Below are 27,500 nucleotides of genomic sequence, written 5' to 3'. Positions count from 1 at the left end.
GGTTTTGTACACGCTGTTCGACGTGCGTTCTGCATGAGTCCAACACCGGTACCCACAGCGGGGCAAGAACGGTGGCGATGCTACGGTTGTGAGGTGTGCGTGAAGGTCGTGGCGGTTGTGGTGAAGCGGTGGTTGTGGTCGGTGGTTGATGTTGTGGTTGTGATCATGGCGGTTGGTCCAAAATAAAGATAGTAAAAGAAAAACGGCTATCCTGAAGAGTCGCAGCTCGCATAAATGACATGTATTCCCACTAGACAACGGGTTTGGGCCTAACTACACATGCACTTACCGAGATACCTCACCTAAGGGACCTGAATGGTGGTTTGCGAATCTGGTAACCACAACACTACCCCCTTCCCTTTTTACAGACTCGTCCCGAGTCGTCAAATTTTCGTGTGCCATCATGTGTAGTTTTCCCCTAGTACATTTTACCTACGGATCCCTGAGTGCGACATTCATGGTATTCGTGTCCCCAAAATAAATAACCTGAGGGTTGCGTAACTACCTAAACAAACTCACTCACACGGACGACTTAAATAAAATTGCCGGCGCTAAGACAAACATGCCGGGGGCGCACTCATATGTACAGTACATCTTAACCTTAACTTACAAATCTTACACTAAACCATGGCCCAGGATCATTGAACTCTGCAAAAGAAAGCAGTTAGCAGGGAGCCAGGCTGCCCGCATGCAGTCTCTGGCTCAAAACAATGCAGGTGACAGGGAACGTGGCTGGCTGCTCACACGCAGTCCAAGGCCTTCCCTTTTGAACTGAACTCAGTGAACCACAACGGTGCTTGGGCTGCAAAACGCAGTCTCCGTGCCAGCTCAAGTGGCACACGCAATGAGCACAACGAATGGATGCATGAATGGATGGACGCAAACACGGTGCACGGGCCGCCACTGCAGGCCCGTGTTGTAGCTGCCAACAGGGCAGTTCTCGCAGCTTGCAAACTGTTGCCTTGATCCTGGCGCACATGGAAATGAACAGGGGGGGCAAAGCAAAAATTGAACGGGGCTGGTGAACGTGGGCAGTGGGCATGGCATGGCAAAGGTGAGCAGGCAAACACAGCCCGCAGAAGAAGACCGTTGCAGGCAAACACAGCCGGCAGATGAACTGGCCGGCACAGGCCTCGAAGAAAAACAGCCAGCAGATGAACTGGCCGGCACAGGCCTTGCAGCACACAGCTGCCGATGAACTTGGCCGGCCTCCGCCTTGAAGCAAAACACGGCCAGCCGATGAAGTTGGCCAGCCTTTGCCGTTCAATGGAGGTTGGTGGAGGGAGTGCGGTGGTGCTGGCCACTTGGAAGGCGGGCTCGGACCTACCTACCTGTCTCCCTCCCAACCTATCGCCTTTGCCTGTCACTGTACATACCCACTCCCTTAATTTGTCAAACCCCAATTTAGCCCCAACTTAATTTTTTTTTTTTGTTGTTTTTATTTTTACTTCCCCACTATAAATCGTCCCCTAACCCCCTTTATCGTCCTTGTTCGGCTAACTTATCCTGTCACCTAGCCTACTCCCAACCCCTACGTTCCCTTCCCGGAGGGGAACAAGGGAGAGCTAGCGTCCTGTGTCGAGGCCCAACTCAAGCCTCAGAATGGCCTCCCCAGAGTTCGGCGATCTATAACCAAAGTGGGTCCAGCGGCCCACAACGACAGCGATGGGATGGATGGTGCGGAGGGGTACATCTCCTAATCTACCCTAACCATTTAACTGTTAAACTACCCCGGGGCTTTCAACAAGCGCCTCTCGCTTAAACTATTGGTTCTAACAACCCAGATTCCCGTCGCCTGTGTTGGTGTCCTCACAATTTCGGGCCTTGCCCCCCAATTTTCGCTCCGTGCCCTCACACGGTCTCCTGGCTGGGACACGTGGCTCCCTTTGGCAGGCACGACCCTCTGCCGATTCTCCCGCTATGGCACCCCCGGGCACTACACTGCCTCCGAGCCTACCAGCTCCCTAACACCGGGGAGTGCCCCCCATGGCACCTCCCCTGAAACGCACACGTGGCAGGCCGGCCTCCCGGGCCCCTTTCCGAGGGTCACCCGTGCCCACAACACTGCCCACGCGGCTAATGGCGCCCCGGGCCCCCCGCACCAAGCAGGCGCACCCGTGCCCACTCCTCTATCCCGGCCCCCCATGGGCCCATGGCCTACCGCGGCCGACTAGCCTGGTGCCCGGGGTACCCTCTCAGCGATACTCACCTTTCGCAGCCACGCTCCCAAGCCCGTCAACAGGGCTCCTGCACCCCTCCAAATGGGTCTCGAGCCTACTTTCCCACCAACAACAAAACGACCTCCATTTTTCAATTTAACTAACCCCCTAACTCACTTTACTCTGACCCCGGGGTTCCCTTGGGCGGGAGTCACTCCTCCCCCCAATCACTCATCGCACCATGCATTCCCCATTCGCTCCACACACACAGACCCGCTGGCCTCACTCACTCACCAAGCACATGCCTCCACCTCATAACTCACCAACTCTTCAACACACACACCGCTGAACTCTGCCAACCTTCTATCTGCATCCCCTAACTAACTCGTGCTCCCACGTCGTCCCTTATACTATAGCACGTTCCATTTAACACTACGTCGCTAAGCTACGTCCCCTCTACACATTCACAGTCTGTCTCTGTCTCAAATAATCCCTTTTATTTCCCATTTTCCCATCCTAAATCTGGCTACAATCCCTCTAACTAATCCATTCCACGGACTCCATGAGGACTTACCCCTGCCCCATGAAGTCGGTCTAACTAAGCTAACCCTTCCCCCTAACTAGTTTTCATCCTGTGCCCCGGGTAAGGGGGGTCTTTCACCCCTTGCCCAGGAATCCTGTACACCCGAAAGTGAGGCTTGCTTTTTTTTTTCCCATGCGCAGCACCTGCGCGGCAACTCAGAGCTCGCGCACTTTGCACCTGCCCGTGACGTCATGCAGCTGCACGTGTTCCTCGTCCCTCCTTGGACGGTGCCATCCGGCAGAGATACCCCTCCTGCCGGATTCCAACCCCACGTGCAGCCATGACGTCACCGTGCGCAGAAAAAAAAAACAAGCCCCACGTCTCGAGGGGTTCCCCACGCGAACACATGTGCTTTGCCCGTTGGAGCTTAACACACACGATCGCGTGGAGAACCCGTCCGGTCCAAATCCATTTACCTGCCTAAACTTTGTCCGTCCGCGGGATCGGCAAATCCACCGCGTGCGTTTCCGGACCGGGACTTCACTCTCGCAAGCGAGCACGTGGCGGTCTCGTGCGTTGAACAGCACGAACCGCGTGCTCACTGCTGGGTGAACCCGGCACGGTCCACGAAATAGCTACAGCCGCTACTCGGCTTTCTCTCCTCTCATGTCGCCTTCGTCGTCGCCATTCAACCCACGCACACCTGCGTGTTACGACGCACACAGTCCACTCCATCACATTCACACGGGGAGACGCGGCTGCGTGCTCCCGCATGCCAACCGACATCTCCCTCTCATACCGCTCTCTCACACACACGGTCTCCCTGGCACACAACGACCTTGCACACAGCCGTTCACTCACGCGTGCGGGGGCACTTACCCGCGGTGCCTCACTCGCACTCCGTGCCTCATCCACACACGCGGGGGAACTCAACCGCGGTGCCTCATCCACACTCGCGGGGGCACTCACCCGCGGTGCCTCACCCACACACCGTGCCTCACTCACACACGCGAGGGCACTCACCCGCGGTGCCTCACTCGCACTCCGTGCCTCATCCACACTGGCCGTTTCATCCACACACGCGGGGGCACTAACCCGCGGTGCCTCATCCACACTCCGTGCCTCATCCACACACGCGGGGGCACTCACCCGCGGTGTCTCATTCACACACACGGCGACACTCACACACGGTGCCTCATCCACACACGGCGTGCTGGGAAGCACGTACTCTGGCACCATCGCCACCACACCACTCACACACGGGGTCGCTTCCACACACGAGGACGCACTCACACCTTGCACCACACACACAGGGACAACCACACTGGGGATTTGTGTCCCCACAAGGGTCTCCGGGACCTCTATACCCCCCAAGCTCTCCGTGCACCCGTCCACAGCACCCGTCCCCTCAACCTCGCAAAACACGACCGAACTCACCTGGTCGTGACTTGCCTCAAGGGGGCATACTCCCTCCCCTCGTTCCTGGAGGAGGTCATCCAGGTGCTCGCACCGGGTCCCCACACGCTCCGCGAGCTCACCCCCATTATCCTCCACTACCTCCGTGTGTGTGTGCGCGTCACTTACCCCGTCTTCATCGTGTTGTCTCTCCTCTATTTTTTCTGTCTCCCGTGTCTCTATACATTTATAAGTTTCTGTTGTCCCCTCCTGTCTATTAGTCTCCGCTTCTTTCTGGCGTCTTTCCCTTATCTTTAAGTAGGTCAACCTTGCTTTCTCTTTAAGTCGCTCCCGTCCTTCCCTGTTTTTCACTCCTTGCTCTTTCACGATCTCCGCGTACCTCATCCTTGCTTTCCGTATTAATTGTTCTTTTCTCTCCCTCGCAATTACTTTCACCTCGTCTCTTCTCTCCCGAATTACTTTTTCCTTACCCACCTCCACCGCGGGCCTGTCAGCCGTTGCACCCCCTTCCAGCTCGTTTGTTCCGACACGTGGAGTCGCCATTTTAAGTTCCCTGCTCACGGCCTTCATGCCCGCCTGCAGGCATCGGCCCATGTTCTGCGTCTCACCCCGTAGCTTTCTCGTTTCTTCCTTCATGTTTGTTTCCATTTTAGTTTTCATGCGTTTTATTTCGTTTGTGAATGTATCCATCTTTTCGTTTATTTGTTGTGTATTCGCATCCATCGTCGTTTTCACTTCATTCATTTGCTTGTTCATGTCTTTCATTTCGTTTTTCATTTCATTTGTGTTTGCATCCATTTTTTCGATCATTTTCGCATTCATATTTTCGTTCATTGCCGCCAGCATGGCGCATAGCTGGGCCATGTTGGATGCACTCAGCTGAGCCGTTTCGGCAAGGGTTGGGGAAGGGTCTTGGTGGAGAGGGGGGGGGAGGTGTCATACACCGCGGCCGCTGCCGCACCCACCTCGGGCCCTGGGTTCAGTTGGGCGAGTCCGTGTTCCTGCACAATCAACATTTCCTGCTCGGGGATTCCATCCTGGACCATGGACTCTACATTATTACACATATACATTTCTAATACCCCCGGCTCCCGCTCGCCTTGAGACGCCATCTTGCTTCTCGTGAAGGGTTAATTTGCTCGCTCGTAATTTGGAGGGAATCGGGGGTCGCTTCTCTCACCCCTGGACCGATTCCCGTGAATTTATCCGGAGACAGGAGAGCCCGTTTTCCTGTTCTCCGATACCAGTGCCGCGAGGAGGGCGATGAATCCGTATCGCACGACCTGACACCAGTGTTGCGGTCTTCGCGCCCGCCGGCGTGCGAACGGCCACGTAACTCGAATCGCGGCACGTCGCCCACTGGACGGACAATCCAGTCGTGACCCTCTCGGACTAACGCCGGGAACCAGTCACGGGTGGACCTTTCGGTCTCACCGCGATCGAGCCAATCAGCCCCCGTGTGGGATAGGGTTGCTCGCCAAATTCGAACTACCTAAGTACCCACGCGGAGGGTAGACCGGGCGATCGCACCTCGCCGCAGGTCGACTTCGGACACGGGCCACTTAAGCGACCCGTTCCGTACTATCAGAATAACCGAGCGGTGTTATCGTCGACCTCGACGGTTCGATTAATTATCGGGCGTATTCAGCCCACTACCAACCCTTTACGTGAAGCAAGATGGGGATTCAATGGAGGAAAAGACGAAGCGAAGCGGGAGAACAGTTCAACAATAAAGCACATTTATTCGCGACGAACGGAAAGCACACAAATACAATTCCACCAAATGCACACAAAAAAGAAAACACAATTCCATTTACACAAAAAGCAAATATAAAAGTGAAAACACAGTGCAGAGCTAATACCGACTACCGAGCACACGGCAACACTTATACAATTCTACTTCACAGACGGCGCCGACAACACATACCCAAAACCAAGGAAAAGAAATCCCCCAAGAATGGGGCAGGCCTGAGGCCGAGACCGGGTCGGGCCTACCCGTCTGGTGATGAGACGCGGAGCGGCGATGGCCCCGCAACCCGCGGGCCTCGTGGACAGTGCCTGGCAGGGGGTGGGAACGGGGCCCCCTTGGTCGCACTATCTCAGCGCGGGGGGAAACAGGAGGGGGGTTGCTAATGCTCGGGGTATAGAGGATCTTTATTATCCCTGGTGTGCGTCTCCACCTCGGCCAGGTCGCGCTGCCGGCCTCCCTCGGGCGTGCAGCTCCTGGCACCGACGCGAGCACCCCCTCGTCCGACTCTCCTCAGCCTCTCCAGCCACCGCAGGCTTCTGGCTCCAGACTTCCACACTCGTCCCCTCCGTTCCGACTCCTTCTCGTTCTTGTTTGCGACTCTCCCTCCGTTCTCGTTCCCGACTCTCTTCTGACTCCTTTGCGACTCTCCGACCCTGACTGACGAACACCGTCCTTTTATCACCCCCCCCCCGTAACTTCGCCTTTGACCCCCTCCCTTTGACCTTTCACCTCGCTCCCCATTGGCCCGAGAAAAAGTGGGCGTGAAGGCTTTTTGATCCACAAATTTGCATATATCGATCGCCCTGGGGGCGGGGCCAATTCGCCCCTCGCTCACCGATTGGACGGCAAAAAGTGGGCGTGTGTCGTTTTTGATCCGTTTTTGAAGCAGAAAATCCGTGGTTTTGTACACGCTGTTCGACGTGCGTTCTGCATGAGTCCAACACCGGTACCCACAGCGGGGCAAGAACGGTGGCGATGCTACGGTTGTGAGGTGTGCGTGAAGGTCGTGGCGGTTGTGGTGAAGCGGTGGTTGTGGTCGGTGGTTGATGTTGTGGTTGTGATCATGGCGGTTGGTCCAAAATAAAGATAGTAAAAGAAAAACGGCTATCCTGAAGAGTCGCAGCTCGCATAAATGACATGTATTCCCACTAGACAACGGGTTTGGGCCTAACTACACATGCACTTACCGAGATACCTCACCTAAGGGACCTGAATGGTGGTTTGCGAATCTGGTAACCACAACAATATATATATACAGGGGGCTGCAAAAGTATCCATACAGTAAGGACTGTACTTGTTTTCATTACTGTATACCTACTTTTGTAGCCCCCTGTGTGTATATATATATATATATATATATATATATATATATATATATATATATATATATATATATATATATATATATATATATATATATATATGTATATACTTACATGGACAAATTCCTGAACTCACCAAAGAATCATATAATTGGACCTGGTAAATGTCCCGTATACCAACGTCTACCTTGGAAAGGCAAAGTGTCTCAATGGTTTGAAAAGCAGATCAAACAGACAGTGTCCCATTCTTACTATGCTGTTCAACCACGAGTGATTTTCACCACCCTCTCGTTGCTTCCGTTAGTCCAAAAAGACGTTCTGCCCACCTCTCAGATAAGGAAGATTTTAAAAATGAATTTCAGTGCCAGTGTGATGCTCGGTGTGTGGACCGCACATCTTTGAGATTGAAGGATCGTCGTGAACAACACGTCCGTTTGGGGATCAGAACAGACCACCAACTCGGGCTTGCAATAATGTACACAGTGCGACATCTATTGCCTGTGCCGCTGCAATTGATCACCATTAACTGAATAATCCTCAGTGTGCAGAACAATATCGTGTTGGCTGGTTTAAAATCCTGACTAGAGGACACAGTTTAGCTCACCTTCGTGCAATGGGAGCCAGATTCATCAGGTCCACCAATCCTATTCTTTGTACACAGAAAGAATTTGTCTGAACTTTATATTATATCTATTTTGAATATGATGGCTTGATTGTGCGACAACTGTACCATTGTTAACATTGAGTCATAATAAAATCCACACCCCCCCCCCCCACAACTAGCTCTCAGATAATTAGCATTACGTTTCCGCTGGCACTTTGTGATTCATCTCCACCTAATCATTATTCATGATGCTCTATAGTTCCACTAATCAGGTAATCCTGTCCTTTTTTTCTCTCAACCAATCAAGGTTGAGGACATTACATTGTAACTTTATAAATGAGAAATTGGTGCTTCTTCTTCATCTGCTTGCAGTTTTATCCTGAGGAGTGCATGTCGAAAAGCTTTGATAATGTTTATTTTATTGAAATGCATATTTAAATTTTGTTGTACTAATCAAAGTAAATAAATAAATATATATATATATATATATATTGTTACGGAAATGGCCCTTAATGGGACTACTAAATGTAGGATTAACTCAGATCCCCCATTAAATGCCTGTTTAGATAGGTTGTGTGGTATAAGGGACGATATGTGTGTCAGGAGATGTAGAAGACTGTGTTTTTATGTTCATACGGTGGTGAAACGAGAGAAACTCGAGATGATTCTTCTTCCTCTCCTGTACGAACGGGAGGGGAGTGGCCTGGAGAGGAAGTGACGCGAAGGGGCGGGGCTTTTTGGTCAGAGAGAAGCGAGAGAAAGCAGAAACAAAATATGAGTATGTGGAAGTAGTGGCGCTCCAAGTGTGCTCGTGTCTCAGAGAGAGAGGGAAAAAGGGACCTGGTGGACAGGTTCAGTTTTGGCGGTTTGAAAACGGCAGGCAGTTAAAAGGAGTGTTCGCGTCTCGAAGCGAGCAAACAAAGGAGTGCTGTGTGTGAGGAACGGCTGGGTTCTCGAGGCGTGCTCGGAGTCGCTCAAGGCGAGCGAACGAAGGAGGCACCGTGTTGGATCTGCCGGGAGAGACGCTCACCCGACCTGCACGTCGGTGATTCGACCGAGAAAGGCACTGAGAGGACGAAGCGGGAGTCGGGCTTCGAGGCGGGAAGGCCGGAGAGGAGACACCGGACCTTCGGACGGTCCTTACTCACCAACGGCGCGTCACGTTTGCCGATCCGCCTGTGGAACTTGGATCTCGACTTGGGCCTTGTATGGAGAACAGGCCAGGCCAGGGATTTGTGTGGTGGACCGTGAGAGAGATCAGCTGAGGCTCATCTTCGACCCTACGCGAGGTCAGAGCGCGCGGAGACCGCGCACGTGGTGACTAAAGGAGGAAGAATACCGCGCCGCCATCTTGCCGCGCAGCACGTTCGAGCGGGAGTTTGAACCCGTGGACACCATCGCTTGTTACGAGCGATATTCGTGCTTTTGGACACGGTCCTCTCGTCCATGAGCCATCACCAAGTACTCTGTGTACATGCATGCTGTTTGTCTGTCTGTTTTGTTTGCAGTGTTGTATAAGGCATATTTCGTAGAATCCCCTCGAAACCTTTAGACCATGGTTCCCTAGGTAAGAACGGGTAGATAGTTAGTATAACCATTGTAGTGTTTATTTCTTGTGTTGTGATCCCTGATGTTCCCCAATAAATCTGGTTAATTCTTATGCAGTTGCCGCAATGGATTAATGCGTGTCGCGTCGAGGAACGATCCGTTCGATTGGCATACAAGACCAAAAATGGTTACAGGCTGGTAGACTCTGCTCGGTCACTGACAAAGCCAGTCTGTAACTAGGGGTTCTATCTCCCCAACTGGTAAGGTACAGGATTACGTTGGTATCGCGATTGAAGACTCGTGACCCGAGGCCGGTGCCGAGCCGGCCGGCGTTAGACTCCCGGAGACTGCGGTGGCGAGGCTGGCACCTCGGACCGGGTCAGGTTCCCGCCACCCCGGATCCACAACAAATATATATATATATATATATATATATATATATATATATATATATATATATATATATATATATATATACATATATATATACATACATACATACATACATACATACATACATACATACATACATACATACATACATACATACATACATACACAGTGGGGAGAACAAGTATTTGATACACTGCCGATTTTGTAGGTTTTCCCACTTGCAAAGCACTTAGAGGTCTGTAATTTTTATCATAGGTACACTTCAACTGTGAAAGACGGAATCTAAAACAAAAATCCTGAAAATCACATTGTATGATTTTTAAATAAGTAATTTGCATTTTATTGCATGAAATAAGTATTTGATCACCTACCAACCAGTAAGAATTCCGGCTCTCACAGACCTGTTAGTTTTGTCTTGAAGAAGCCCTCCCATTCTCCACTCATTACCTGCATTAACTGCACCTGTTTGAACTCGTTAATCTGCATAAAAGACAGCTGTCCACAATCAATCAGACTCCAACCTCTCCACAATGGGCAAGACCAGAGAGCTGTCTAAGGACATCCTTGGACAAAATTGTAGACTTGCACAAGGCTGGGATGGGATACAGGACAATAGGCAAGCAGCTTGGTGAGAAGGTAACAACTGTTGGCGCAATTATTAGAAAATGGAAGAAGTTCAAGAGAACAGTCAATCTCCCTTGGTCTGGGGCTCCATGCAAGATCTCACCTCGTGGAACCTCAATGATCATGAGAAAGGTGAGGGATCAGCCCAGAACTACACGGCAGGACCTGGTCAATGACCTGAAGAGAGCTGGGACCACAGTATCAAAGAAAACCAGAAGTAACACTACGCCGTCATGGATTAAAATCCTGCAGCGCACGCAAGGTCCCTCTGCTCAAGCCAGCGCATGTCCAGGCCCGTCTGAAGTTTGCCAATGACCATCTGTATGATCCAGAGGAGGAATGGGAGAAGGTCATGTGGTCTGATGAGACCAAAATAGAGCTTTTTGGTTTAAACTCCACTCGCCGTGTTTGGAGGAAGAAGAAGGATGAGTACTACCCCAAGAACACCATCCCAACCGTGAAGCATGGAGGTGGAAACATCATTCTTTGGGGATGCTTTTCTGCAAAGGGGACAGGACGACCACCGTATTGAGGGGAGGATGGATGGGGCCATGTATCGTGAGATCTTGGCCAACAACCTCCTTCCCTCAATAAGAGCATTGAAGATGGGGCGTGGCTGGGTCTTCCAGCATGACAACGACCCGAAACACACAGCCAGGGCAACTAAGGAGTGGCTCCGTAAGAAACATCTCAAGGTCCTGGAGTGGCCTTGCCAGTTTCCAGACCTGAACCCAATAGAAAATCTTTGGAGGGAGCTGAAAGTCTGTGTTGCCCAGCGACAGCCCTGAAACCTGAAGGATCTGGAGAAGATCTGTACGGAGGAGTGGGCCAAGATCCCTGCTGCTGTCTGTGCAAACCTGGTTAAGAACTACAGGCAACGTCTGATCTCTGTAATTGCAAACAAAGGTTTCTGTACCAAATATTAAGTTCTGTTTTTCTGATGTATCAAATACTTATTTCATGCAATAAAATGAAAATTAATTATTTAAAATTCATACAATGTGATTTTCAGGATTTTTGTTTTAGATTCCGTCTTTCACAGTTGAAGTGGACCGATGATAAAAATTACAGACCTCTACGTGCTTTGTAAGTGGTAAAACCTGCAAAATCGGCAGTGTATCAAATACTTGTATTCCCCACTGTGTGTGTGTGTGTGTGTGTGTGTGTGTGTGTGTGTCTGTGTGTGTGTGTGTGTGTGTGTGTGTGTGTGTGTGTGTGTGTGTGTGTGTGTGTGTGTGTGTGTGTGTGTGTGTGTGTGTGTGTGTGTGTGTGTTTGTGTGTGTGTGTATATAATGTCCTAATATATAAAGCTCATTCTAACCACTGACTGATTCACTCACTGACTAACTGATATCCATGTTCGGTACCTACAGGTGACGAAAAAAGCTGAAATTTTGTGTGCGAACAGATCACTGCTCATGTCCACTCGTTTGTTTCTATTTTTCCCTGCCTGTGAAATTAACTTCAACATTCTCTTCAATCTCATTCTTTCCTCCAGGTCTTTTAGACAGCTGTTCACCACCATCTCAGATCCCCCATCTCAAACAATGACCTCTTCTACCCCCAAGAATGCTCCCCCTCCCCAATCCCCTCCCACCACTGCAAGTCTACATCCTTCCAAATTTCCAGTTTTTCCTTCCTGGAGAGTTTCCCTCTGTATCCATCTTGTCCACCCCATGCATCTCCCCCCCCCCCAACCCCTCACTACTCCCCACGTCCATTGTTTGTCTGCGTCTCCCTATGTTTTGACCTTCAACTCTGCTGTTGGTTATTGCCCCCTCTCTCTACTGTTCCTTTTTTCTGTTGCATCCTGATCCATTCATTGTTTTAGCTCTTGCATGGCCCGGACTCTTTATACAAAAAAAATTAGCCGAGTGCAATGAGGAGGAGTTGTACCATGTAGTGTAAATGGAATAAAGGGGTTGGGCAGAGGGAAATATTTTGATCACATGAATCAAAATCATACCTACATCCTCATTCGCTGAATATATCAAATGACATCCAATGAGTACCCCTTTATGCAAATGTCCCGCTAAACTTGCAATGGAATTTTTTCTTGGCCCAGTGGGAAATCCTCACCATGAAAAATGGCCAAAATTATATGCTCTTAGGGGTTGGGGTGGGGTAGACTTTCGGCCGCCAATAACTTATTTTCATTTGCAATCCCGCTTATGTGTTGGGAGTTTAATTAGTGTGGTCTTAAGGCAAACCCTGCCAAAATAATGTAGGCTGATGCAGTATCTGGGATGGATACACAGTGAGCGAAGAGTCGATCATGCCCCCTCCCTAAATGGAAGATTATGTTGTCCTATTATTGCATGGGAAGGATCTGCCACTGGGCCAAAACCCCAGTATATTCCCCAGGAATATCATGAGATGGTTGCACAATGTAAACATATTCTGAGTGTATTGGTCATTGTCCAGTCTTCAATGGTATAATTCATACCATTGTTCTTTTGAAAAGTTGTATTAGGTGTCAACCCCCATCCAATCCTATCCTTCATGCCTCTTGCCATTTTCCCCCAGATAAAACTGTGAGCATCAAACAATCACCTGGAGCCATGGATGAAGGACCCCCTCGCGAGCGTTCATCTTTGATGAAGGGGGCCAAAGATATTGCGCGAGAAGTGAAACGGCAAGCCATAAAGAAGGTTGGACGAGGTGTAGACCGTGTTCAAGATGAGCATTCAGGCCGTTCTTATTTTCGCTTTGAAGAGGATGAAGATGATGACATGTATGCTCGTCAAAGTTCTTTTGCAGATGAAACTGATGATGGTCCCAATGATGATGCCTCCAGTGATGCAACTGAAGGGCATGATGAGGAGGATGAAATTTATGAGGGTGAATATCAGGGCATCCCTCACCAAAACTCTGGAAAGGCAAACCACTTGCCTGTGGCCGGTGGGGTATCAGGGGATATTGGAGGGCAGTATGCAGATGCTGTTGAGCGGCAAAGCGATCAAGAGCAAATGGCACAGCAGTATGAGCTGACTCTCGAAGAATGTGGCCATGGCCGTTTCCAATGGGAGTTGTTCATTGTCCTTGGGCTTGCCCTCATGGCTGATGGAGTGGAAATCTTCGTAGTTGGTTTTGTCCTTCCCAGTGCTGAAAAGGATCTGTGCATCACTGACTCAAGCAAAGGCTGGCTTGGTGAGTGATGACCATCTCTGCTTAACACACTGAGATCTGCTTTTTGATAGCTGCGTTTAATGTACATGTTGGTACCTACACATCAGAAACCAGCATATACAAGGAGCTTTCAAAAGCTTATAAGAGAGAGATGCAATATATCAAGACAAATTTTTATTTTCAACATACAAGCATATGTATTTCATAAGAATAAAATTTATTCTGATTTCCTAATTATGTGTATAACTTATTATTGGGATTCTCAACCATGTGCTACTTGTGAATGTCTGCAGTTGTAGTGGAACCTGGTTTAAAACAGCAAAGGGCTTACCTTGTGTAGCTTTTTCTTAGTTGCTTTATGCAGCTTTCTTTCGCAAGAAGAGCAGGAGTTGATTACAGAATTTTATGGATAAATGATTTGGTGAGAGCTGATTTGTTATTCCTTCCATTTGTGGGTGAGCAACATGATTGAGTCATCTTACTTACAGTATATGTTGACTGCTATTTTGACATTGGATGTGGTATATGCTTGGGAGCCTTGGTGGCATGCATTTCCATCTGGTGATGATGACTTGCCAAAAGTGATGAAACTGGTCTAACAGCTGAGAGTGTGCAACGTTGGAATTATAATGCATGTACGGTACTACTTGAATGCCTACAGCTGTAGAAGAACTCGGGTTGAGTTTCAAACGGCAAGGGGCTTACCTGAGGTAGCCTTTCATGGTTGCTTTATGCAGCTTTCTTTGGCTATAAGAGCATGGGAGGAGTCGATTTATTGATATAATTTGAGCTACCTTGGTTAATTGATTCGATGAGACCTAATTGGTTATTCCCTCCATTCAAAGGTGATGGATGTGAGTGGGTCTTTCTTTTGATATGTATATATGTATGTATGTATGTGTGTGTATATATATATATATATATATATATATATATATATATATATATATATATACACAATTGTACATATATACAGTATATGTATATATCGTTACCCTCATAACAAAAGTGCCTAAGTCATTTTTACCAGTTTTGAGAAAAACATGAAATATTGCAGCAATTCCTCATCAACGAATATTTATTCACAATTTCTTGTGCACAGAGTTGTTAATGGAAGCTAAATGAGGTACAAATCAAGTTACTCGTTATTATGATTACGTCAAGGCTAAAGATGACTTCGGCAGAAAATCTCAAAAACTGGAAAAAAAAATGACAGGCGCTTTTGTTATGAGGGTGACGATGTATAGATAGATATACTACTATATCCATTGTCGACTAATATCCTTGTAATTAATGTGAAATGAAACAGATTTTGACGAATTGTTGTGCAGCAAGCGATTTTCTGTATAATTTCCAACCTGAACCTTAGATGCACATTCAAAAAATATATCTTGTCCCTGCAAAGTAGAGACTCAAGCGAGACTAGAACATGATTCTTGACTGTACATTGATAAGAGAATCTTTTATGCTCTCATAATATGACTTCTTTCATGGTTGAAGCATCATATTACTTTTGTTAACATTCTGGTCCCAGCTGAAATTTTCATATCTGTGGCTTGACACAGATATAAAGGCCACTCACGATATGGTATTCCAAAACGTGAGACTATGTCACTGAAGTGTTTATCACCTTTGGAGTTTTGTGGTTTCATTGCTCAAGCATTTATTTTGGTTTTTGAGTCTATACCAATAATGTGTCTCTCTCTTACACTTGTATTTGCATGTCTAACACTGATGAATAGCCTTTGTTGATGTGTCTGGGTTTTTCCACAGGTTGCCTTGTTTACCTGGGAATGATGCTTGGCTCCTTTGTCTTTGGAGGTTTGGGCGACAAGTTAGGTCGCCGACAGTCTCTGCTCATTTGTCTTTGCATCAATGGTCTCTTCGCCTTCCTCTCTTCATTTGTTCAGGGCTATGGAAGTTTCCTCTTTTGTCGACTTCTTTCTGGTATTGGGTGAGTCATTTGTTGGAAACATATCTATAAAATGAAGTTTGATTTTTCAGTGTAACACACACACACACACACACACACACACACACACACACACACACACACACACACACACACACACACACACACACACACACACACACACACACACACACACACACACACACGACTTTTTATTAATTGTACAGTATCAGCTATTCTTAAAAGAACAGGTATCTGAGCAAGAAAATTTGTATGTATATATATATATATATGAACATTGCACATATATAATAACTGTGAATGTCTAGTCTTGGTTTTAGTCTTTGCTTTTGCCCTGGGAGTCTGCGTTTCGAGTCAGTGGACATAAACCAGCATGAAGCAAGCAATCTGAAAGAAAGGCAACAACTGCCGTTAATGAAGGAAACATCATCAGAGCTGTGAAGAAAAACCTTAAAACAACTGTCAGTGACATCACCAACAACCTTCAGAGTGCAGGGTGAATGTATCACAATGTACAATTCACAGAAGACTTTGACATCAGAATTACAAAGGCTTCACTGCAAGATGCAAACATCTCTTCAACACCAAAAACAGAAAGGCCAGATTATAATTTCCCAAGAAGTACAGATGTGAGCCAGTAGAGTTCTGGAACTAAAGTTTTATGAACAGATGAGACCAAGTTAAACCTTTACCAAAAGTGTGGAGAAGGGAAGGAACTGCATCTGATCGAAAGCATGTTACCTCATATGTGAAGCATGATCGAGGTCGTGTCATGGCTTGGGCTTGTATGGCTGGCTCACTCATCTTTTTTGATGATGTAACTAATGATGGCAGCAGCAGAATGCATTCAGAAATGTACAGAAACATTTTGTCTGCCTATGTGCAAGAAAATGTCTCCAAACTCATTGGGTGGCACTTCACCATGCAGAAAGACAATGACCCAAAACACACTGCCATTGCAACCAAGGAATTAATTGGGGGGGGGGGGGAGTGGAAGGTTTTGGACTGGCCAAGTCAATCTCCTGATTTAAATCCAATCGAACATTCATTTCACTTGCTGAAGAGGAGATTAAAGTCAGAAACCTCCCAAAACAATCAAAACTGAAAAGGGCTGCAGTAAAGGCTTGGTAAAGCATCTCTAGGAGGATACCAAGAGTATGGTGATGTCATTGGGTCACAGGCTCGATGCAGTTGTTGCATGCAAGGGATATGCAACCAAATACTAACTATTTTTCTACTTTAATTGACTTTAAATTCATCTGTTCCCATACTTATGCTTACCTAAAATGGGGGGACTAAACATACTGCTGGTGTACATAGCAATAATAACAAATTTGACTTCACTGTTCCAATGCTTATCGAGAGCAATATATATATATATATATATATATATATATATATATATATATATATATATATATATATATATATATATATATATATGTATATGTTTTTTAAAGATTTCTGGCTAAGCAGTGGAATCGGCTGTGCCTATTAGGCATGAGCTTAGCAGAACGACAGCTCCCTTACTTCCCAGTAGGATTTCACTGCAGCCAATGCTGGGAAGAGAATTTAATTCTCAATTTTTAGACCAGTCCACCCCAGAGAGGGAGATGTCCTGTTGGTCAGGATGCATGCAGCAATAGTTGGTGTGGCACGTGCTTCCTGGTACCCACTGCTGTCATGGGATCTGGTCTGATATCCTTTATCAGGTGCATGCTCGGCCATCATGCTCTCTGGGGACTTGAGGCTTATCCTGGGTTACTTCGCTGGGGTCTGAAGCTGCCATGTTTTTTGGCCTGCTTAACCAAGCCTTGACTTGAAATAAGCCGCAACGATTTCTTCACGTTAAAGTTTTTTTCACTTTTCTCACTCATATCATCGAATGCCTGTTCATCAAAGCTACAAATCACTGGGTACATTGCGATGCTTATAAACGCCCGGAGATGACAGCATTGGTGGCTTTATTTAATTTCCGCACATGCCATAACCTCGAGAGTTTCGTAAACTAAGCAGAATTACAAAATTTAAGCTCCAGATTTCAACTTAGCAGCAGTTCCGACTTCTAAAAAAGTGTTCATTTGTCGAATCTGGACATAGTTTGGACAATCGGACATAGCTATCCCTTGCCAACCATTTGATTGGAGTGCTTGCCTGAGTGCTTAAGCCATTTGCCGAGCACCCTACAGTGGATGGTGGTACAGTTCCTACCCTGATTTGGATGTACAGTTGGCAGTTGCTACAATGCAGAGGTACATATATGGGTATATTTGGATCTGTAATTTAGGGACTCTCTGCCGGTGTGTGTGTGTGTGTATGCATGTATGCTTTGTTTCAGGCACCATGGTGGCAAAGTTTCATCCCTTATCTTGGAGGTTTTAGTTATTAACCTCAGCAGCATACGAATGGGGACTGTTTCTAAATCAATTGGTTATTTTATATAACTCAGTGTGCTTTCTCTTTGTGAGTTTCAATGCAAAACACATTTGATAACACCGAATTTCCAAGCCGTTCGCTGTATCATCGTGTTTTCTCAAGTACAGATCCAATTATTTTTTGCCTGTCACATGACAATTGTGTGTGTGTGTGTGCTGTTCCTAAAGTATATCATATTCTCTACTAACTCCCATATCCCCATAACCCCATCTCATCTCTCTCTCTCTCTCTCTCTCTCTCTCTCTCTCTCTCTCTCCCTCTCTCTCTGTGTCTCTCTCTCTCTGTCTCTCTCTCTCTGTGTCTCTCTCTCCCTGTGTCTCTCTCTCCGTCTCTCTCCGTCTCTCTCTCCGTCTCTCTCTCCGTCTCTCTCTGTGTCCGTCTCTGTGTCCGTCTCTCTCTCCGTCTCTCTCTCCGTCTCTCTCTCCGTCTCTCTCTCCGTCTCTCTCTCCGTCTCTCTCTCCGTCTCTCTCTCCGTCTCTCTCTCCGTCTCTCTCTCCGTCTCTCTCTCCGTCTCTCTCTCCGTCTCTCTCTCCGTCTCTCTCTCCGTCTCTCTCTCCGTCTCTCTCTCTCTCTCTCTCTCTCTCTCTCTCTCTCTCTCTCTCTCTCTCTCTCTCTCTCTCTCTCTCTCTCTCTCTCTCTCTCTCTCTCTCTCTCTCCCTCTCTCTCTCTCTCTCCCTCTCTCTCTCTCTCTCTCTCTCTCTCTCTCTCTCTCTCTCTCGTCCCATCCTCGCTCCACCCCCTCCTTATACAGTATTCTCCCACACTGATCTCTCTCTCTCTCTCTCTCTCTTTCTGTCTCTAAATGTATCTGGATGGTGGTTATCTCCACATATACCTGGACAATGGTTATCTCCATACATGTCTGGACGGTGGTTATTTCTAGATGGTGGTAATCTCCGGACATGTTCAGACTGTGGTTGTGTCTGGATGGACCCTCCCCTAACACTGCCTTACCTTGCCCTCCCTGCATGCTGCTTTCCCCTCCCTTCATGCTGCTTTCCCTTCCCCTACCCCTCCTTGCTCCCCCACCCCTCCCCACTCCCCCTCTTCGCTCCCTCACCCCTCCTTGGTCTCCCTGCCTCCTTGCTCCTCCACCCCTCGCGCTCCACCTCTCTACCTCCTTACTCCTCCACCCCTCCCTCTTTCTCCACCTCTCTTTTTCCTCTCCTCCCCCTTCCTTAGTATACCCATCGTCTGGATGGTGCTTATGTCATGACGGACCCTCTCCTCACACTGCCTTCCCTTTCCCTCCCTCCATGCTGCTTTCCCCTCCCCTCCCCTCACACTTCTTTCCCCTCACCTCACGCTGCCTTCCCTTTGCGCACCCCTCCTCACTCCCCCCTCCTCTCACTCCCCCACCCCTCCTCTCCTGTACATAGATGTTATGTTAGTATCTCAAACAATAAGTCTGTTTTGCACACACAAACACAGGTGAATTATCCCATGTTGATAAAATCACAAGCAGATTCAGAATGATTCAGATGAAGGAGGAACAGTGTTTAAAAATAACACTATCCTTTATGTTCATTGGTTACTTATATCATATCAGTAATGTATTGAAACTGAAATAAAAACAACAATGAAAACCACAAATATTATCTTTGATACCATTTTGTCACATGTTGTGCAAAACATATTGACCAATGAACAATGCCGACAAATTGATGAGCACTCAAAATAAAGGGACACCATGATGAGAGTGAGTGAGAATTATCCATCAATGATCGTACAAAAACTTGCCCGTCTCATCGAGCCTCCAAGATTTACGGATCAAATATCTCTAGGAGCCATGAAAAGCGTGTTCTGCATAAGAGTACGTGAGCTTACATAGGCCGAAATGTGGGCACACACATTCAGCAATTGCAGGAATTCACTTCACGTGCAAATTTACGGAATTGCTCACCAAAACATTTACTGATTAATTTAAATGTTAACCTATACATACCATTTGTCATTATAAAAGTGCATTGTTTCATCTTGCAGGCACTTCAATTGCTCAATAGGTTAGAATTTATTAGTGTTTCAACCCATTACACAGGAACTTGGAAAGGTTTCACCCTGAGAAGCATCCTCCACTGCGGTCATTTTTCACATCGAATTTTTCTTGTTTATATTTCTTCCGTTTTTTGATGGCCGATAATCAAGGCATCCTCATTGCTTTTGACTATTATTATCTTTTGAATGAGAATTTAACCACAACAAATTAAATATAATATAAGCAGCACTACATCACCTGGAGATAAACAAAATGGACACTCAATCTAATATTTCCAACGGAAGTTTAACATCCCCAATAAACAACCTTTAATATGTTCTGATACTGTGGTGTATCTGTAAGTTCTTCTCCACTGATTTTACTCCAGTGTCAATCCGTTGACCCTTTGCCATCCACCACTTAGCTCTTTCATGACATCTATTATACATATATTGTGAACCATGGTGTCTGGCTGTGCGTTCGTCTGTCTCCAATTTACGGTGGCCGCTTCCCACGCTACGTTTGAAAAACTGTGAACGCAGTCAAAGCTCGACATTCACTTTTGAAATAACGTCCATGAAATTTTACATTAACTTTTATTAAAGTCTATGAAATAATGTAAATTGATAGATTCACTTAAACTTGTCCCTCCAATGGCGATGGGTACTTTTGCTTGTGACACCTATAATATAGTTTTATTGTTGGCTCGAAGGATTGCTTAAGTGTGTGCACTTGCCTTCAAGTTGTTTAGCCTGAGTTTGAATCCAGGCCTAATTATAGAGCTGTCATCCTAATGTTTCACAGGCATGGTGAGCTCGTTAAACTGGGTGTCCCGTCTGCTAGCATTAGTCAGTTGACGTCAAATATACCATGATGTCCTTCATGAAGAGTAGGCGAGCTTACGCTGACACCCGAGTAAAATTTCAAATTCTTACACTAACACACAGGGGGCACTGTATCAGCAGTAGAGATGTGCTCTCAACAATGATGCATGCATGCCAGCACGTGCTGCACATGAATGAATGCATGAATAGTTTTACTAAGTCACTGAATACACCCTTATCTGCTGATATTATGGCCCCAAAAAGCTTAATGGTGTAATTGTTTCGACCATTCAATCTCGTTTCAGCTTACCTCTAACAGAATATGACATACAAATGATTTATACTGACAAGCATTCTAACCATCATTTGTGTTTATTTGCAGGATTGGTGGAGTTATACCCATTGTTTATGCCTACTATGCTGAGTTCTTGGCTTACAGCAAACGTGGAGAGCATCTAAGCTGGATTTGCATGTTCTGGATGATTGGTGGCATTTTTGCTTCTGCCATGGCCTGGGCTATTATCCCACATTACGGTAACCTACTTTTACAATGGCATTGTTTCACACTTAATGTATCTAAGCACTTGTATCTATGCAGCTGGTGAGTAATCATTGCCCAGGAATTCTGGCAATGAATGCAAAATAAATATTGGTTTAAAATCTAAACGAACAAGTCATTTTTTTTTTCGAATGCAAGCAAAGTCTTAATAATTCAAAGAGATAAGATAACAGAGAACAATTGCATTACCCAAAATTTAAATTTGTGAATATTGTTTATTATTTAGTTATTTTTTATTATAATTTAAATTGCTGCTTGTGTCAGACAATTTAATGTCTTGTGCAGGACAATTTTAATCCATATTCAGTCATCTATATGAGTTGACTGTACAGGGGGCTCTTCTCAAAACTTCCAGGAGCTCAGCACATTGATGGATGTATTTGAATACTATAATTTAACAAAAGTTTGTTAAACTGCACAAAACGATACCAATGGACTTTATGGAGACAAAGATAGAAGCCGCTATGGAAATAAAGATCACCTGCAACTGCCTTCCTAAATTAATAATTCCTGTTATACATTATAATAACTATGGGCAATCTGCCTTATGAAACCCCTCTAAAACTGCTGATTGACCCAAGTTTGCCTGTTTATTTGAGCAAATTCCATATGGCTGAAGCCTATGATGTTGTGCTGCGCTGAAACTGTGGAAAGCGATTTGGTGAATCTGGGACACTGGATGGGAATTATTGATCCCTATTGTCATATATTGCTCTTTCTTCTTCCTCTATATTTCTTTCACTTTTATTTTATTTATTCCTCTATAGTCTCTCATATATTGTTGTTTCCCCACCCCTTGTCTTCTTTTCTCATAATTGCACCCCACATCCACTCCCCCCCCCCATTCTTAAGTATTCCACCCCTTTTTTAATATACATTGTCGAGGCTCGTGGAAGAGGTAGTACATTGAACGGATCAGGACGCAACAGACAAAAACAGAATTCAAAACACGCGTGCATGGGGTGGACAATATGGACACAGAGGATGCATGGGGTGGGCAACGTAGACACCAAAGGAAACTCCAAGGAAGGAAAACTGGAAAATTGGATGGATGGAGGGATTTGGGTGGGGTTAACGGGGGTATAAAAGATTATGTTTTAGATTGGGGATGATCTGAGATAGTGGTGAACAGCTGTCTTGATCTTGAAGATCTGGAGGAAAGAATGAGATCGAAGAGGATGTGGAAGTTGATTCTACAGGTGGGAAAATGAGGAATAAATGAGTGGAGGTGAGCAGTGATCCTGGATTTTGGGAGTTTTGGAAGAGGGTTACTGGTAGACTGTGTGCATCCTGCTTAAATCTGGAAGGGACAGAGCCAAGAAAGAGAAGAGGGTGCAAGACCAAAAAGGAGATGGTAGGTTGAAAATGTTTTAGTATATAATGTTATGACGAATCTTTTTTAATGACAAAAGAGAGTTCATGGGATTTTTTCTTCTTCTGATAACTCTGCCATATGAATACAAAAATGAATGAAAATGCTGTTTTTATGCAGAGGTCAAGGCCCTTGTAAGAGTTGTACACTGCTTATAAAGTTGACAAATTAATGACAAAGTGGAAAAGAACTTGAAAATATGCAGTGGAAAGAAACAACAGTAAATGTAAATCAGAAGCACCAGCTATAAGGATGGAAGCTGTCCTCCATATCACTGAATCAGCATTTGTAAACTGTTATGAGCTAAAAATCATGCAAATAATCACACACAAACACACACACACACACACACACACACACACACACACACACACACACACACACACACACACACACACACACACACACACACACACACACACAGCATTCTGCAATATTCCACGATGGTGCTCATGCATGGAAGAAATTTTGAGGATAATGTTAGGCAAGGATAGATTGTAACGATAAAGTCAACATCTCTGCTAGAAACTGATTACAGAAGTAAAATTGAGGATTTTCCAGGTATTCTTTGTATGACTTGTCAGCATTGAACTGTGTGCGTGTTCTATATGGTTTGCCACTTTTTTATTTGAACAGACCAAAGCCAGGGAGGTAGCTGCAGCACACCTGTTATATGGGTGAAGTATTGTTTGATACAAAAGTAAGTGGGAGGAGCTGTTTTGGAGTAGCATGGCAATTTAGAAACCAAACTGGCAATTTCAAGTGAAAGTTGGTGAAAAGGTAAGTTTTGAGGTCTGCAGAGATAATGGACTCTCTCCATTTGCTTGTGAGAAGAAGGTGGATTAGTCTGTAGTTAAAAGGATACCCTTCCATGTGAATAGGAATAATAATAGTAACTTTCAATGTTGGTGACAGGAGCAGATAGAGTTCCACAGAGAGATGCAAATTGGGTGTATGAGACATTCAAGCATACAGCCAACTAGTGACAAGTCGATTTTATTTTTTTAATATTGACGTCCTTCAATGTCAAACTCTCAAATGAAGTGCATAGATTGCAGTCGTTTCTACCGGAAGTCAGATCATCATCCAACCAGCGAAATGATATGAGGGTCTATTAGAGCGTGAAAGCAATGCAAGAAAAATAATCTCGAATTGTGTTAATACTGCAGGTTGTTTCTATATCAAGGAGGGTCTCTATCAGATAGAAAATAAATGTCATTCTTAATGCTTCGTCACATAAATTCCAAAGTAATTTACTTACAATTTTGAGCATTGCAGATTATGCATTATTTCCTTGGATGAGGGCCATGTTTGTTACCTGCAGGCTGGAGCTTCCGCATGGGCTCTGAATACCAGTTCCACAGCTGGCGAGTCTTCGTCATTGTGTGTGCCCTGCCTGCAGTCATGGCCATTGTAGCACTCACCTTTATTCCAGAGAGTCCACGATTTCTTCTGGAGGTCAGTTAAATAATCATTGTATGATTATTTTACATCTTTCAATTTTTTTTTTATCTCATAAAGGTTTTGGTTGCATTTCCATATTGGGGCCTGAATGAAGGTTTAATTGGACAAAGTGCAAAAATGAAAGTTTAAATAAGCACATGGGCAATTTATATGTAAACAAGAGTGAGAATTGCTTTGTAATGCATGTCTCCTATCGGTCCCAATGAACGTTCGGGAGATAAAAAAAAATTGTTTGCAATTTAATGCACGCTGAAGCCGATACAGGAACCAAAATGAAGGCAAAGACGAAACCCTATAACTCACTGTGTTTGGGTCTATTCGGCAAAATAAAGGGAAAAGCAATTTTCATTTATTGATATCTTTTGTAGACAAGAAACTAATAAAGAAATCAGGGATAACAAATCGGAGATAAAAATTGGTTTGGTTTAACGCATGCTCGAGCCAATACTGGAACCAAAATGAAGAAGAAGAAACTTTCTAAACTACCATGTTTTGTTCGTTTCGAGGCTTTGCCTATTTCATATTAAAAACTAGAGGGGGAGCACTCGGTAGAGTGCAAAACCTCCGCCGCCAATACTGCTGGGTCACTTAAGTGAACCTGATATCCTATTCATTGTCGGTCAAAACGGATCAGACTCTACTGAACCACGATTGAATAAACTAAACGAGATCGACACGCATGTAGAAATGCCCAAAAAATCGAAATTTTTGGGGAAAAAAAGTTGCAAATTTTTTTTTTTCTGTAACAAATTTTTTTTGTGGGGGGGGGGGGAGGTTGGAAATCACTTAAAACATGTAGAAATGCAAAAAAAATTCAAATATTTTTCAAATAAATCAATTTGTTTTGAAAAAAGTTGCAAAAATTTTTTTTTCTCGAACAAATTTATTTATTTTTGGTTGGAAATCACTTAAAACATGTAGAAATGCAAATACAATAATTCAAATAATTTTTCAAAATGGCCGCCATAGCGGCCATATTGGACTTTGGTCCAAGTCCAAAATCAAATGGCATGATCCTTGGACCATACCTAATTCCCCCACCAAGTTTCGTCGAAATCCGTCCAGGAGTTTTTCCATAATACTGCTCACAAACAAACAAACAAACAGACAGGGGTGAAAACAGTAACCTCCGTCCATCTTCGATAGCGGAGGTTAACTAGAGGGGGAGCACTCGGTAGAGTGCAAAACCTCCGCCGCCAATACTGCTAGGTCACTCAAGTGAACCTGATATCCTATTCATTCAATTTGACGTCAACAGTGCTCACACAGTTATAGTTTGCAACTTTCCCTTTTACTTTTAACTTTTACATACTCAATTCATTCATCATAACTAAATTCCTTGAGAGAGAAATTGATTTTACGTGGGTATATCCACCTAAAGTTCCAAAATCAGCCGCAATTATAGTTTTGGCATGTTTTTTTTTTGTTGGAAATCACTTAAAACATGTAGAAATGCAAAAAAAATATATATATATCGAAATTTTGTTGAAAAAAAAAAAGTTGCAAAAAATTTTTTTCCCTCTAAATTTTTTTTTGGGGGGGGGGGGGGGTTGGAAATCACTTAAAACATGTAGAAATGCAAAAAAAAAAAAAATTCAAATACTTTTTCAAAATGGCCGCCATAGCAGCCATATTGGATTTTTGACCAAGTCAAAAATCTAATGGCATGATCCTTGGACCATACCTAATCCCCCACCAAGTTTCGTTGAAATCCGTCGGAGTTTTTCCATAATAATGTTCACAAACAAACAAACAAACAAACAAACAGAAAGGGGTGAAAACAGTAACCTCCGATCTTCCATGGCGGAGGTTAATAACCCGATGTACATACATGAAACAAAAACATGTGTACAGCTTATGTGCATATATAATACATCGTGGTAATATACCTGGTATCATCTACAATTGCACTGGGCCATGGACTATCAGTCTATCACCCATTCCAAAGGTCTGAGACCTGCCTATCTATGCTGCTTCATACAATGGTGGTGCATGATTTTATTGAGGTGGAGTCTGGTTGGACAGGTGGCCTATGGGTGTAATGTAGTGGGGTGATTGACCCATGTATGTGTAATATGTGATATTTTCTAAGTTTAAAAAGGGCATAACTCTGCGAAAAATTGATGAAACATCCTGAACTGCGAACCTATTCTGTATATTATCATAATAAAGCCACGTACCAAGTTTCAGTTGAATATGCTAAATGTATGGGGGAAAAAAATCTGAAAAACCAGAGGTGGGACGAACGGACAGAGACCAAATCTATTGTCCCCTCCAGTGAAACCAGGAGGGGACTTATAGGTAAATGGTTTATTTCCTTTGCAACAAAATACTACTTGTTTCCCACACCCACCCCCTCTGTGGGTTCCTCCGATAATGGACATTACTGGCTGTGTAACAACCAGTTAAATGCTGGCATTGTGCTTCGTGGGCCCATTGCAGAGTTTGTATCGCCCATAAAGCAATATCGAAATCAAGGCAGATGTACTTTTAGGTTGCTGATCATGGAATTGAAAATATTGAGTCTTAGAAATCAAAACTTCAGGATGCCTCAATATAAATGACAGCCTAATCTACTCTGTATGACAGCTTTCATGAATGATTAACTTCATTGATATTCTAGGGACTAAGTTATGAACAAAAGCAATCTACTTGCATTAAAATTAGTTTACTCATTCCTGAGATATTGAAGTTTATTTTACACTACCTCCCTCCAGCATTTCCCCACATCGACCACACTCCCATGGAGGTCGTGAGCCCTAAAGTTGATTCGGGAATTGTACTTGGGAACTTCTGCAATTGTTGATATAAGTTTTATTACCTCTGCCTTCGAAGGTTGGTGGATGTTGTTTTCACTCCTGTCTTTCTGTGAGCAGGATAACTCACAGTTGTGGACAAATTCTGACGAATTTGGTGAACAGGTTTACGACAAGGAAGACTTGATTCAATTTCAGTGAAAATCCGGATCAAATCCAGATCCAATATCCAAGTGATAGGGCTAAAAAAATAGATATATAGCATAATATCTCAAAACGTTATGGAGAGATTCGGACAAAACTTGGTGGACAGGTTGGGCGTATGACAAAGACAAATCAATTCGATTTTGATGAAAATCTGAATCCGGATCCGGATCTGAGAATTTCTTTTTTAATTTTTTAAGTGATTCTTCACCGTTGAAAGATTGGGCCAAAAACAAGATATAGCATGATATTTCAAAAAATTATGCATGGGTGATGACGCAATTAGGTGGATGAGATGGTTCGGTGACAAGAGCAAGCCGATTAGATTTTGTTTGAGGTCCAGATTCAGATCTGCCCTATCAATGGAATACAAAACGCAAACTGTTCAGCCTGGTGGAGGTTTGTGCTCTACCAAGTGCCGTTCTATCTAATTTGTGTTTTTATATGAAGAATGCAAACTCTTTTGGACAGTTGACAATGTATATGCTTGTTGCAGCCATGTTGCACTT

General features: G+C 44.9%; 1 protein-coding gene across 4 annotated transcripts in view; it reads left to right on the top strand.

Moving 5' to 3' along the window:
- Positions 1–27,500, top strand: part of LOC147015960 (synaptic vesicle glycoprotein 2C-like) — a 112,812-nt gene that overhangs the window by 31,395 nt on the left and 53,917 nt on the right. For all 4 annotated transcript variants that reach the window (XM_085848631.1, XM_085848632.1, XM_085848630.1 and 1 more), the window contains exons 2-5: positions 12,866–13,489; positions 15,242–15,422; positions 21,019–21,170; positions 23,892–24,025. In XM_085848631.1, coding sequence (XP_085704757.1) covers positions 12,901–13,489; positions 15,242–15,422; positions 21,019–21,170; positions 23,892–24,025 — 1,056 coding nt within the window. In that variant the 5' untranslated portion in view covers positions 12,866–12,900. The remainder of the gene's footprint in view (positions 1–12,865; positions 13,490–15,241; positions 15,423–21,018; positions 21,171–23,891; positions 24,026–27,500) is intronic.

The sequence above is a fragment of the Eptatretus burgeri genome, chromosome 12 (assembly GCF_056783735.1).
Source record: "Eptatretus burgeri isolate ZD-2024b chromosome 12, Ebu_testis_v1, whole genome shotgun sequence".
NCBI lineage: Eukaryota > Metazoa > Chordata > Myxini > Myxiniformes > Myxinidae > Eptatretus > Eptatretus burgeri.
This window is presented reverse-complemented; position numbering and strand designations above follow the sequence as displayed.